Source organism: Andrographis paniculata, unplaced genomic scaffold (genome assembly GCF_009805555.1).
Source record: "Andrographis paniculata isolate CXL003 unplaced genomic scaffold, ASM980555v1 Contig69END, whole genome shotgun sequence".
Lineage (NCBI taxonomy): Eukaryota > Viridiplantae > Streptophyta > Magnoliopsida > Lamiales > Acanthaceae > Andrographis > Andrographis paniculata.
This window is the reverse complement of record NW_026137605.1, coordinates 9,101,582-9,116,969: the sequence shown is the minus strand read 5'-3', so window position 1 is coordinate 9,116,969 and position 15,388 is coordinate 9,101,582. Positions and strand designations below refer to the sequence as shown.

General features: G+C 28.9%; 2 protein-coding genes across 2 annotated transcripts; one reads left to right on the top strand and one right to left on the bottom strand.

Annotated features, from left to right (window-relative positions):
* The first annotated feature begins 6,908 nt into the window (after positions 1–6,908).
* LOC127263846 (methionine gamma-lyase-like) lies at positions 6,909–9,677 on the top strand. The gene is made up of 2 exons (XM_051293107.1): positions 6,909–7,748; positions 8,916–9,677. The coding sequence occupies exons 1-2, from the start codon at positions 6,959–6,961 to the stop codon at positions 9,473–9,475; spliced, it is 1,350 nt and encodes a 449-aa protein (XP_051149064.1). The 5' UTR covers positions 6,909–6,958; the 3' UTR covers positions 9,476–9,677.
* An 893-nt stretch (positions 9,678–10,570) lies between these two features.
* Positions 10,571–12,868, bottom strand: LOC127263472 (homeobox-leucine zipper protein ATHB-12-like). The gene is made up of 2 exons (XM_051292511.1): positions 12,381–12,868; positions 10,571–11,136 (listed from the first exon to the last, which is right to left on the bottom strand). The coding sequence occupies exons 1-2, from the start codon at positions 12,675–12,677 to the stop codon at positions 10,834–10,836; spliced, it is 600 nt and encodes a 199-aa protein (XP_051148468.1). The 5' UTR covers positions 12,678–12,868; the 3' UTR covers positions 10,571–10,833.
* Between the last annotated feature and the right edge of the window lie 2,520 nt (positions 12,869–15,388).

The following is a 15,388-nucleotide window of genomic DNA, read 5'->3' as shown; positions in this document are numbered from 1 at the left end:
AAAATTAATATTTAAATCTCTGATGCTTTTAGGTCACCTGCCGCACATAGTTCGTCATAGTGTAATTTGTCTGAAGCTCGAATTGTTAGGCAAACGCAGTCATTAATTATATATCCGCAAACGGGAGTCCCCAACACGCCCCCTCAAGTGGAAGTGGAGTCTGCGAAACTTGCACATGCATATACCGCAAATAAGGACGAGTGGGACTCGAACTCGGTTATTTATAAACCACGTTATCAATATATATGTATATATATAAACCAAATAAACCCTTTAATATTTTGCAATTTTTAGTTATAAAAAATAATTTTAAGGCTCGGTTATTTAACAACTTTTCTTTTCTACATCGTTACTCTATAATTATCATGCTTTCAAAGAAAAATGTCTTATTCTGTTGCAAAACATTTTATCAAATCCAAATATAAATCAAATGCACTTATATATATATAGTGGTATTTTAGTTTTTCTTTTCTATTGATTTTTGTATATGGAATTTGACAATAAAAAAATAAATATATTAAAAAATATATTGTAATGACAAAATTAATATAATTAAAATAATAATTGAATATATTTTGGCATAAATATTTTTATGTATAGCAATATATAATATATTTTACTTATTTATTTATTTTTGAGTGATTCCTTACTAGAATAGTCTATAAATGACAAGTTTGTCACTCTTACAAATGTTTATAATTTAGTTTTTTGTATATATGCATGTATACCATTCTTAATTCTGTTTGGTGCCAAATATATATATATTTATTGATTTATTCCCGGCAATTGGGAGATGGGATAAGATCCACGTGGGTGTCGCGTGCACATTGTCATCAAATAAATAAATAAATAAATAAATATATATATTATGAACATAGAGATGGATAATGTAATAATCTTGACGTGTAATAATAATAACACTAATAATTTTCTTTCTGAATAATTGTATAAATTAAAACAAATATCTCTCGAGTGGATAAGTGTTACATAAAGCTGAGCTATAATTGTAAATTATAATAACTAGTTCATAATGCACAGACATAACATGCCTTCTTTACAAAAGTTTATTAATTTTATATGTATATATTTTATTCTTACAATATACTTACTTTATATATCGACTATAGATGTGTTTGCTTTTTTATTTTAAATAAATATATATATATATATTCAATTGTATTATTTTCACATCAAAATTAATTATCCCACTTGTTATATATATATATATAATCCTGTAGCTAGTTAGGGGTGGACAAAACAGTGGAATTGAATTGTGATTATGAATCAAAACGATTCGAATGTTCGATTAATCGAATAAATTTGGTTTGAATATAAATATTGTATATTTTATATTTGTTCGGTTCGGTTTGGTAGTTTGTAACGTATATAAATATTTTTATTCAATTGAAATTTTAATTATTTTTAATGTATCTTTTCTTAATTTTGACTCGATTCGAATTATTTGCAAATATTGTAAATATTTTAGGTTATTTGAAATTTTTAATTCGACTCGGTTCAAATTATTTTCAAATATTGCAAATATTTTCAATTACTTGAAATTTCCAATTTGAATAGAGTTCTCAGAATATTTATTTGGTTCGATTCAGATATTAAATACCTACGTATTTACAAATAATGGAACTGTATATATCCACCCCTATAGCCAGTAATAGGATTAAAAATCAAAGGCATCGCGAACGACCTTTTAATATACTTCTTTCGTCTAAATTAAAATTATTTTTTTTTATTTTATTCAAAAAAAAATTCTCTACTATAAGAAAAGTATTCATACTCTAATATTAAAATACCCTAATTTTTATATAAATTATAAATATATCATTATATATATATAATTTATACTAATAAAGTACAAATGATAGAAAAAGTCAAAATTATCCTATACATTTTAATTAATTAATAAAATATTTTTATTTTATAATTCCCTACAAAACTTAAAAAATATCTATTTAGAGTGTGTTTATTTGAAGGATTTTGAAAATTATACGCTATTCATATAAAAAATTTTCTTAACAAATATCGGATCAAATACTTATTTTTTTTATAATATATTAAAATTTAATTTTACATTTAAAACATCAAGTTAGTAGTTAGTATATGAACAGAGTATTTTGCAAGCCATTGTTGCCATTATTACATACCTGAATTCTTTAAGTTTTACTCTAAATCCTTTTCTTTTTATAATAATGACTCCAATTTTAAATTTATATTTTTTAAAATATTACGCAAATAAATATAAAGTGTGCAAGCATTATTATTTCCTTTTTGGGGCAAGAAATTATTGTCTCAAATGTTATTCTCTTTATGGTTACATAACAAAAGGGTTTGTTTGCACGCGGTTAATTTAAGGGTGTTTTGATAGTACTACAAAATAATAATTTATTTTTTTATACAGCATATTTAATAAAAATAGTTTTTAAAAAATATAATTAATTAATTAATTAATATCTTTGAAGCATAAAATCTTTTAATTAATTAATAATGCAAGACTTGCATGAGTTCACAAGGGAGCGTAGTGCTTAACTTAAAAACTAGTGTGTTTGTTCGGGGATTGAATTAGATTTCTACTATTCATCTCATTTTTTTTTCCCAAAAACATCAAATCAAACACCTATTTTTTATTTTTTATATTATACTAAAAAAAAATTTACATTCAAAACATCGCACCAACACTTATTTATATTAAATTATACAATTATTCAAAATCCCAAACACACCCTAAGGGCAACTTCAACCCACTGTATAAATTAATTTTTTAATTAATTAATAAATGCAGTGGATTGCCCCAAAATTGGGGGAGGGGCTCCAACCCACCCTCAAAGTCCCCCCAATTGTGCAAACTTCAATTTTTTAAGTGAAGTTTGTGTATTTTTGTTATACTCCCTTCCTCCCAAGCAATGTGTAACGTTTATTTTTTGCACGGGTTTTTAGGTGGGTAGTATTAAGTATAATAATTTAGAAATTATGTGATGTGATGGAGAGATAAATATATATTTTATTTTTTTATTTGGATAATGTGAAGGGATAAAGTGTGATGTAGAGATTATGTATAATTAATTATATTTTGGAAATATTGCAAGGTGTTTGGGATATATCAAAAAAGAAATGTTGCACGGTGTTTGGGACGGAGGGTGTATTTTTTTTTTTGGTATATTGTGTATTTTTATTTTTTTAAAAAATAATGTATAATTTTATGCAATTTCAATAATTTATGTCTACAATTGATATGTTTAATCTTTTATTGTGGTCAAATTTTAGATTAATTTACTAATTGTATTTTAATCAAACATTTGCATTGTAATTGTATACTTGTTTAATAAAATAATAAATAAGTTAACAAACTTGACATAAAAATTGCATAATAGAATATTTTAATATTTCCGTAATCAATTTAATGTTCGAATTGAACTTTTTCTCGTACTATTTTTAGCTAGAGAAATTATTCTAAGGTTGTACTTAGTTTATTTCCTCGGTTAAGGATGTAGTCCATTATTTTTTACCATTGCCGCAAATGAGATAAAAAAAAAAAAATGGTGTTATAATTGTGTTATAATTGTATATAATGTCTATAATCAATTTATCAATTAAATAAAGAGACTATTTTAAATCGATGATCAAATACTTAATTTAATTTCTTATTTGTTCATTGGGCTAGACGTTTAATCCGTACTTAAAATCTAATTTTAATTTAATATATTTTATTTGATATTAACATCACTTATTATGCAATATTTCCGATGTTAAGAGAATTTTATTGGAAGTTTCAAAAACTATCAATTGCCTTATTGGACATCATAGACACCCTACTGAAATTTATGGAGGAATCATATAAATTTGTTAAAGCATATATTATACTCCCTCCGTCCAATGTAAAGCATATTTGCACGGTTTTTTAGGTGATTGTCTTTTTGTTACGAATTAACAAATTTGTCCTTAATTGTATGATAGAGATTAAAAGTAATAAATGAATTGAGGGTAAAAATATAAAACTTGTGTTTAAAAAAAGGACATAAGATAATAGTTCTTGAACGTCTCAAATAGGAAAGTAGGACATTAGTTTGTGGACGGAGGAAGTACATATTATAAAAGATTAAATTAATATGTTGAAATACATTGGCAATTTATGGAGCTCACTAATTAATAATTTATTTAATTTAACACCGGATCCAACTACACCTCTTTGAATATTCGTAAAATGAATCTAAAGTAAATTTCCATCCAAATGCATCCCAATCGATACATTGTTGTGCTTCTATAATTATTTTTCAATATAAATATAAGGCAAAATTGTATTGGTTATTCAAATATGTCGAATTCAAAATGACCGTCTCAAATTATTAGAAAAACGGGATTTCCAATGAAATAGAAAACATCAATTTATTATTATTATTATTATTATTATTATTATTATTATTTTAAGCTAAATTGATCATAGTTCACTTGTGATTTGAAAAACCTATATCATTCTCCTTTATAATTTCAAAATGATATAAAACTTCTTTGTATTTTAAATAATATTGTACAAAATTTCATTTTAAAAATTTTTATACGATATTTATAAAAACACAAAAGAATTTTACACAATTTTCAGAGTATTATATCAATTTTTTCTAAAATACGCGGGAGTCTAATACAATTTTTAAATCAAGGAAGAGACGGATAGATTTTTCAAACCACAAATATGTTATTATTATTTTTTGCCTAGTTTGTTATTTAAAATAAATATGGATTTCACTATAAAATTAGAGATATTTGTAGAAAATAATTAATTTGTGACTGAACAATTCTAAATAAAAATATGCTTAGGGTGTGTTTGTTTGGGGGTTTGGATTTTGAGTTAGGATTTGAATAATAAAAATTTTGAATTTGAATAGTTGTATGATGTGATATAAATAGGTGTTGATGTTATGTTTTGAATGTAAAATTGATTTTTAGTATAATATAAAAAATAAAAAATAGGTGTTTGATTTGATGTTTTTTAAGAAAAAAAATAGGATGAATAGTGAAAATTTAATCTAATCCCCAAACAAACACACCCTTGTTTTATAAGTGAACGAAGTGAGTATAATAGTATTAATTAAATTTCTGTCCAATTTAAATTAGTTTAGATTTTGCGGACGGCAGGGGTAATGTTTATTGAAATTTGTAAAAAATAAAAAAAAGAATTTATTGTTTTATATACATTACATCTTTTTTAATAATCATAAGTATTTATATTTATTAATAAAAATATATTTTTTAATTTAAAAATTTATTATTTCAAAATAATTGGTCTGTTTCCTTAATCAAATTTTCTTGAATTTTGTTTGAATTATACATTTTCAAAAAAATATATATTTTTTTTATTTTATAAAATATATTATTAAATATTGTTTTAATATTAAATTAAAACCAAATTTTTTCCAACTCAGCTAAAAAAACACAGCCGATATATCAAACAAGAGCATTCGGAGCATTAGGAGCATTTGGCAGTTCTTATGGGTACTTGTGTTAGTCAATAACTGTTATTTAACTTCGCTACCCCATATATATCTATATATATATATAAAAATAAATGGTCAAACAAACTAATAAATATATTAAATATTAATATAAATTTATACCATATTTGTATTTTTTTTTTCCATCAAATTAATTATATTCATATTATAAATTATTTCATAGTTAACCTTTAGTAGGATTTTTTGTTAATAATACTCATGTAGTCAAATTGAATTTGAACACAATGCAACATCGCTATGTTCTTTAGTATCATTTTTTAATTGTGATTTTTTTAAAAATAATATTAAAAAAATATTTAGTTAATTATTTAAATACAAACTTTAAATTAATTAATTATTTAAATATTTATTTAATTATTTAATTGTGATTTTTTTAAAAAAAAATCATACAAAGGTTAAAAAATCATACAAACTTTAAATAAATAAATTATTTAATTTAAAATAATATATTTTATATTTTTTTACATAATTTCTCGTATCGCACATCAAAAAATCAATTCATACACGGGGTAAACGGAACGATTGTTTCTTAGTTTATATTATAGCAGAACTTATTGTACTTAGCAGAGATATAAAATTTGGTATTGTGTTAACAACACACAATATAAGAATGGACTATATATAATACTCTCTCCATTTATTTAATTTGTTCAATTTTTCTATTTTTATTCGTTCCACATGATTTGTCATTTTTTTTAAAAAAATATATAATTATACACTTTAATTATATTTAAAATTTTATATTTATAATTTTTTTTAATTAAACTATTTAATCATATTAATTTTAATTTATACTTATTTTTATTAAATTACAATTATTTTCACTAATATATTTATTAATTATATAATATCTAAAATTTTGTCTCTAAAACAATTTATCCGAAATGAAAGAAAAATTATGTTAACATAATCAGGTATAACTTACGGCATAGCGGGAAAAAATATATTAATTATATTAATATAATACAATAAATACCTCATAAATTATATAATCTAAAACACATTATGTAAAAATTAACAATATATAATACATAATATATAAATTATATTAATCATATTAACAACAATTAAAATAAACACTCCAAAATAGGAGCAAACTAATGTTACTTACCTTATATTAATATTTCTGAAATAAACTAATTATTCAATAATATTTTATGTAAACATAATTATCCTATCGATATTTCAGGAAAATAGTAATAATGAAAATTTACCAAAGCTTTAGGTAACAATAAATTTATTTCTTTAAGCTAATTAATAAAATTCCATTTACTCACCTACCTCCACGAACCAAATATCCAGGCAAATCACAGCCGTCCATTCTCCTTTCCAGTAAATCAACGGCCAATGAGCCTTCCGCCGTTGCATAAAAAGACATACGCATCTCCCTTCCACGCACTTCTCAAAACCAATCCCAAATATTTTCGAACTCTGCAACAATGGCGGACGCAGCCTTCAATTCCGACGTGGCAAACTATTCCAGCAAGAAGAGATCTGGCTCTTCCGACGACCAGTGGGATCAATTCGCCGCCTCAAAAAAGGCGGCGGCGGCGGCGGGTACCAATAAGTTCCCGGAAGATCCGGCGGCGGCGCTGGCGAACGCCCGCCACGAATTCGGCGAGCACGGCGGCGTAAACATGTCGATCGAGGCGTCGGCGACGTTCACCGTCATGGAGCCGGAAACGATGCGGCGGATGTTCACCGGCGAGCTCGGCCCCGACCGCGATTTCTTCATCTACAGCCGCCACTTCAACCCGACGGTGCTCAACCTCGGCCGCCTTATGGCCGCCATGGAAGGCACCGAAGCCGCCTACTGCACGGCGTCGGGGATGTCGGCGATCGCCGCCGTCCTCCTCCAGCTCTGCAGCTCCGGCGGCCACGTCGTCGCCTCGCACACTCTCTACGGCGGCACCCACGCGCTCCTCAGCCACTTCCTCCCACGCGCGTGCAACATAACGACGTCGTTTGTTGACATCCGGGACCACGACTCCGTGCGCAAAGAAATCGTCCAGGGCAGGACCAAGGTCCTGTACTTCGAGTCCATGTCCAATCCGACGCTCACCGTCGCCGACGTGCCGGAACTCTGCCGGATCGCCCACGACAAAGGCGTCACCGTCGTCGTCGACAATACTTTTGCTCCGATGGTGCTCTCGCCGGCGAGGCTCGGCGCCGACGTCGTCGTGCACAGTATTTCCAAGTACATTAGCGGCAGCGGCGATATCGTGGCAGGTCCGTACGCCTTCAATTTAATTTATTTATTATTCACTATTTCGGTTAAAATTAGTTTATTTGGTTCCGGAAATTTTTTAAAATTTAATTAAAGAGAAAAAAAAAAGAATAAGTTAGTGATATTCGTTGATACAACAAAATTCATAGTTGGAAAGAACTAATAAAAAAGAAAATGAGAATAATATATTTGATTGACGGATAAGTATTATTTTTTAATTTTCGGAAATATTGGATTTGCTGAGTAAGATTTTTCATACCAAAAACACTGGTAATTTAGGTATCAGATTTTCTGTATCCAAGAACCTAATTAGCAACAAAATAAATACTAATTAAATAGGTTTAGGTAAATTACATAAATAAGTTGGTATACATTGAGGAAGACTCGAAACAGAAAATGGTCACATCACGTGACGATGAGTGAAGCAAATTGTCTGCTTCCTTTCCCTGACTTCATATGTAGTCGTTTGCCACGTGTCCGGTCTTTTTCCGTGCCCACGTTGTTACCGAATTATGAGAACTTTTTTATTTTTAACATTTTTCTATCATTAACATAACAGTAATCATCATTGTCCGCGGCCGTACCTCACTTTTTATTTTTTATTTATTTAATGTTTTCGTAAATTTTGAACACGTGCTAGGAACATGATGACGGGATAGGTATTTGTACAGGTATTAGGGATGCGGTCGAAATCATGTCTATGTCGGATCTATTTAAGTTTATTTAATACTCCTATATTTCATTCTTATGTTTTTTATAATTTTTAAATATGTTTTTATTAAAATAATTGTTCCCTAATAGTGGTGAGATGATGAAATGAAGGAAAAAAAATATTTATCAAAATTTAAATATGATTAATTTTGATAATTTATCTATTAAAAAAAACAATAGTTGTGATGTAATTGCTTTTACCTATAAATATCTATGAACTATGGTTGTTTATATATATTCCAATTTTATTATTTGAAGGATAATAATGAAATTAATTTATTAAATTTTCTTTATGTATTTTATTGCAAATTTGTGTATATAATAATTTTTATATGTATAATTATTTTTTCATAAAAGAATAATTCAAGATTGACAACTACAGTTTAAAATCCCCTTAATTTTCTTTAATTTCAATTATATAGATTCTATAATTTTAACGTGATTTGAACGAAGTCCAGGAGCGGTGTGCGGTCCAGCGAGTCTGGTGAACTCGATGATGGACCTCCACCAGGGGGCCCTCATGCTCCTGGGACCTACAATGAACCCGAAGGTGGCCTTCGAGTTGTCGGAGCGGCTGCCGCACTTGGGGCTCCGGATGAAGGAGCACTGCCGGCGGGCGGAGACGTTCGCGACCCGGATGAAGAAACTGGGGCTCCGGGTGGTGTATCCGGGTCTGGAGGACCACCCGGAGTACGCACTGCTGAAGTCCATGGCGAATCCCGGGTACGGGTCGGGCGGAATACTGTGCCTGGACATGGAGACGGAGGAGAAGGCGAACCGGCTGATGAACCTGCTGCAGAACTGCACGCAGTTCGGGCTGATGGCGGTCAGCCTGGGCTACTACGAGACGCTGATGTCATGCTCCGGCAGCAGCACGAGCAGCGAGATGAACGACGAGGAGAAAGCGGTCGCCGGAATCTCGCCGGGGCTGGTGAGGATGTCGGTGGGGTACAGCGGCGGGTTGGAGCAGAAGTGGGGGCAGTTTGAGAAGGCGCTGCAGAGAATGCAGCAGCAGTAGGGAATTTGATTGTTTGATGGGTTGAGGCTGAGCCCCGCCATTGATGGCGGTGGACTTGGTGACTGAGCTTGCTTTGTTGATGGTGATGATGATATGGGCGTTTAAGTGATTATAATATTTGAATATTTATATATATATGGATACTGTGGATTTACTGTTGACAATATTCTCGTTGTTTTTAATTTGTGTGTTGTTTTGATTTTTTATTAGTTTCTCCTGTAAAATTATGTATTTGAATGGACAAGAATTTTTTAAAAAAATAGATGAACATAGAAATTTAGATGGAAAAAAAAAAAAAAAAAAAAGAGAGAGAGAGAATAAATCCAAACATCATCAACCAAATCCCAGCATTAAAGGTCCATCAGCAATGTGGACATTAGTTCAACCATTTCAATGTGTTTGATTACGTGTGATTTATTTATTCTTCACATTTTTATATATAGTTAAAAATTGTGCAGTATAAAAGACTAAATACGGGTCTTATCCGGGCCAACCTTATAAAACCTGGATCTACCCGATTTATTTATTTATTCTTTTTTTTTTTTTTAAATGGCCTAACCTAGTTCCTAATTGGCTCGATACATTTCGTTCCATGGGGTGAACCGGGCTAGTTCTCATATTTGGGCTCGGCCCAAGAGCAAACTAGAGTTGGACTTATTATATCACAACCCAAACTAAGCAAGTTTGGGTCAACAGGGACTGAACCGGTCTGGTCCAGATCGGCTCTCTTTAGCATTTTGAATATAATATTTCAAAATTACATACGTTACTGTATCATTATTATTTTTAAAAAAAATCAAAGATTAGTTAAATAACAAAGTATTCATTTTTTTAATTTTAGTCCGCTCATAACAAACTATTCATTTCCCTTTTTTAGTAAGTGTAGTATGTGCCTAACGTTACAAGTATTCTTACAACTTACAATATATCACACAAATGTCATCACCTTTGTATCTGTATCACACATACTAATAAAGTTATTTTAATCATTTCTATTTTATTCTTACCACATTTAAATATAATACTAATATTTTTAAAATTATATATAAAAAACAAATGAATTTCTAGTTACGAAAGAAAAGGGGTATATATAATTTATTTAAACTATTAAATCTGAAACTTCAACCAACAAAATTTTATATAAATAATAAAATAAATAAATATATGCTGTAAGGGTAATACTATGTACGACAGTATTTACTTACAACTCTATAGCTCTACTCCCCTGCTCTCCTCTGCCTCCATTCAATATTACTGACCAACAGAAATAACCACACAACTATACATACATAAAATACATATATATATATTATGTGTCTGTGTGTGTGAAATTAATTTAAAATTAAATTAGAAAAAAGCTAAAAGTCCCACAAGTGCGAAGTGTGATCAAGAAATGTGGCGGACTCAAAGCTGCAGCCATTCTCCGGCGACGCCATTCGCACCATGTCGAACACGTCGGCTTCCTCCTCCAGCTGGCGGTACTCCTCCTCGCTGCACGGCGGCGCGTGGCCGCAACGATCCCCACAAAATCTCCCCTTCCCATCATCACTATTATAATCATTATTATTATTATTATTATTATTATTATTATTTTTGAAGTCCTCCTCCATAATTCCGACCACTTCCTTCTTGCACTCTGCCATCTTCCTCAGCCTCTGAAGCTGCCCACGTTTTCAATTCTCGTCATTATCTTGCAATGGATTATAATAATAATAGCAAAAAAGTGTTTTGTTGCAAGTTAGAAAGGTATAATTGAAAGTTTAATTTTATCATCGAGTACTGACATATTTAATTGTAATTTAAATTATATTTAAAAAGTATATAGTATTATACTATTTCAGTATATTCAATCTAGATGGTATAGAATAAAATCTTATATACTAATACTCTCTACAAGTAATATACTTATTTAATTTAGTTATACACACTAATAGTTGTATCAAGTAGAAAGGCAATAATATTAAAAAAAAAAAAAAAAAAAAAAAGAAGAAGAAGAAGGAGAAGAAAAAACTTACTGAACAATATTATTGTGAATACGTTAGAATTGTAAGAATATTATTTCAAAAAAATTAATAAAAAAAAACAATGAAATATTTATCTGTGACTGACAAATCAATAAAGTACAACGAACACATTACTCCTAGATAGAGAGAGGACGAATTAGTTTATAAAATAGTTTTATACTCAATTTAGTAAATAAATAAATAAATCCAGCATATTTATTATTATTACTCCTTTCCTTCCATTAATTTGTTTCGTAATTGTATTGTACGTACCACATAATTTATTATTTTTTTAAAAATATAATTATACATTTTAATCAGATTTTTAAATTCATAATTTATAAATTCTTTTATTTTAATTAGTTTATTTAATCATTTTAATATTAATCTACAGTTATTTTTACTAACACATTTCTTAAATTATTTACTAATTACACGATACTTCAAATTTCGTACATAAACTAAATAGGATAATTTAGTTGGAACGAAGAGAGGAAAAAGTATTAATTATGATGAGATGTTTTAATAGAAAAAAATTGTAGTACTCCCTCCGTCTCTTGCTTTTTGTACGTGATTTTTCAATATTAGTATTATATTGTGTTGCAGTAAAAAAAGACAAGAATATCTTATTAGTATTGTATAATATAAAAGTAGTGACATTTGTATAATATATTATAAATTAAAAAGATATTTATTAGATTAATTAAGTAGTACAATTACTAAATAAGAAAATAGTATCCTTGTTAATTTTGGGACATACAATAATGTAAAATCGTATCTTTTTTATGGAAGGAAAGAAATATATATTTTTTTAAATACAAAATTCAAATAATAAAAAATTAAAATTTGAACGATTAAAAAAAAAATAAAAATCCGGGCCAATAAGTAGCAGTAGTGCGGACCTGGAGGAGAAGGGTTTGGTTCTCTTGTCGGAGGGCGTCGAACTGTTGGGCGAGGTTGTCGTAATTGGCTTTGAGGAGAGTGTACTGACCCTCGATGTGCTTCGATTTGGATCGGGCACGTTTGTTCTGGAACCATATAGCCACCTGGCGGGGCTGGAGCCCCAGCTTGTTGGCCAGGTGCTGTTTCAGCCGGAGCTCCGGTCGGGACTCGCTCTCGAAGGTTGTCTCCAGGGACCTTATCTGGTCGTCGCTGAATCGACGCCTGTTTCTGTTCATCGACGACCTTTTCGACGACATTCTTAATTGATTATTTCTCGATATATATATATATATATATTTATTAATTAAAACACCTTCTTCTTATGATAATATGTTTGGGATTAATTTTGATTGTGGAAGGTAGGAAGAGGAAGATGAGGGTGGGTAGCGTGTTCCGATGTCTTAGGATGTATGAAAATGGCGCCTGTCAGAAATGTGTTGGTTGCTGCTAGGCTATGCATCATTTATTTATTGGGACAAGAAATGACGCATCATCGCAACATCGTCGTCGTGTGCAGTTTTAATGATCGGGTCCCGCATATATATATATTTATGGTGGGTCATGGGGATTGCACTTGTGTCGTAAGATTCCAGGTGTCGACTTTCTTCGTCTTAATGTAAATGTTTATTGATAATCTTATCGACGACCCTATTATATACTTCCTCCTTTTAAAAAATTATAATTTATATTTAAAAAATATTGATATTATAATGATAATTGATAAAAAAATATGGATAAAATTTTTTTTTTTTGTTTTATGAATGTATTAGTAAAAAAAAAAATAGTAGCAATTATATAATAATATTAAAAAATGTAGAGATATTTTTATAATTATATAATTATTTACGAAAATAAAACTATTATTTTGGATTGAAAAAAAATTGTAAACATTTAACACGAAAAAAATATATTTCATATGATCTACTCCTCTCAAAATATAGGCCAGGTATCGCAGACAAGACCTGGAAACTTGTAAATGATTAACAGTTTGATAGCTTTGTATTTATTAAATTTCAAAATATAAATTAGGTATCACAGACGAGACCTGGAATCACGTAAATTATTACTCTCTCCGTCCCAACTAAGGTGCAGTATTTGTTTTGGGCATAAATTTTTAGGTGTATAGTATTAAGTAGGATAATTTAAAAATTAGGTGATGTGATGGAGAGATAAATGTATATTTTATTCTTTTTATTTGGATGATACGGTGAGATAAAGTGTGGGATAGAAATTAAGTATAATTAATTATTTCATATTTTGAAAATATTGCAAAATGTTCGGACATATCCAAAAAAGTAACATTTTGATAGCTTTGTATCTATTAAATTGTAAATTTATTTATAAGATTTGTTCGAAAAATTCCGTCGATTCATAATATAAATTTACCTCTATATAAATTTAATACATAGGATATGATAGGAATAGATGGATCAGAGGGATTCTGTAATGTTCTAAGGCAGCGTGTGTATGAACGTGTGATTTTAAGTGTGGTTAGAAATTGACAGGAAATAATAAATGGTAGAATTAAGACAAAAAGGGGTCCCCTGGGGGAGAATACGATATGCCCGAAACAACGACAGCGGGTGACACGTGTAACGATGTGCTGTCCGGAAGCAGCCAATGGCGTCCTGCCAATGTGGCCGTCAATCCATTTCCCTCCAGACTTACGTGTCCCGTCGTCTTTCCAAGACTCCGAAACTTTCAGGCCACGTGGCTTTATTCCATTTCACATTTGGCTGTACACGTGGACAGGACTCACCTCACTCGTAATTTCCACATTTTCTATAAAAAAACATACTCCGTCGGCTCCTTACAGATATATTCTATCTATTTTTTGCACGAATAATTTAGAATATTAATATTATATATATATAAAATATAAAGTATACATTGTGTATATTATATGAGTGTATGTATATATATTTTATTTTTAATAATATTTATTAAAAATTGTGTTTTTAAAAATTTGTTGAGTGAACAATTGAATAATTTTTTTTTATTATTCTTAATTCACGATCTAAATATCAAAAAGCATTAAAACATACTCCTCTATAATAAAAAAAAAAAAAAGACTCAATTAATCAATATATTCATTTATTTTTAAATAAAACTCTATCGTGTATTAATACAGACAAATCCAAGTTATCACGTAAGAAGTGATATAATGGTGTCGAACATAAATTTTGGTATCCTAAATTCATTCGAAAAATAATAGTTGCGAGTTGCTGCATCATAAAACAAAAATAAAAATTAAATTAAATAAATCCAATCTTATCATAAAAATATATTCAAATCTAGAAACAAAACATTCAAACCTTGCAAGAGTGTCGACAATAATTCCAATGTATCTTTCATATAACTTCTGATATAATTTCCACTTGGCAATAACATAGAATTAAACAGACAATTCAGAAATTTAAATTTGTCCAAATATTACTATTATTATTTTTAATAATTGAGCTATGATGGGTCAATTAATAAAATATAATAAAATAAAATACACATCACCTACAGAAGAGCAGCATATCGTGTGTGTCCGTGTGGGGACATTAATTATATATATATATATTTATTTATTTAAATCAGAAAGTCGTTGGTTCATACTAGAATATATATATATATATATATTAATATATTAAATTGTCGTTTAGTATATACTTTCTTCATCCCATCACAATTGACATTATTTTCATTTTTTTATGTCTTATAATAATTAATACTTTTTTATTTTTAGTAAAAATTATTAAATTAAAATATATTTAACAAATATAAATCAACTTAATTAACTACATAATATATAACATCATAAAGACGTAGGATCCATTCAAAATTTTTTTATTTCTATCTCTCTCATAAAAATATATATATATTTTTATCTATATTTAAAACTACCAATCTTTTATAAAATTAATTTATATTAATTATAAATAAACAAAAATATTTTTTTATTAACTTGTATATAAAAAAT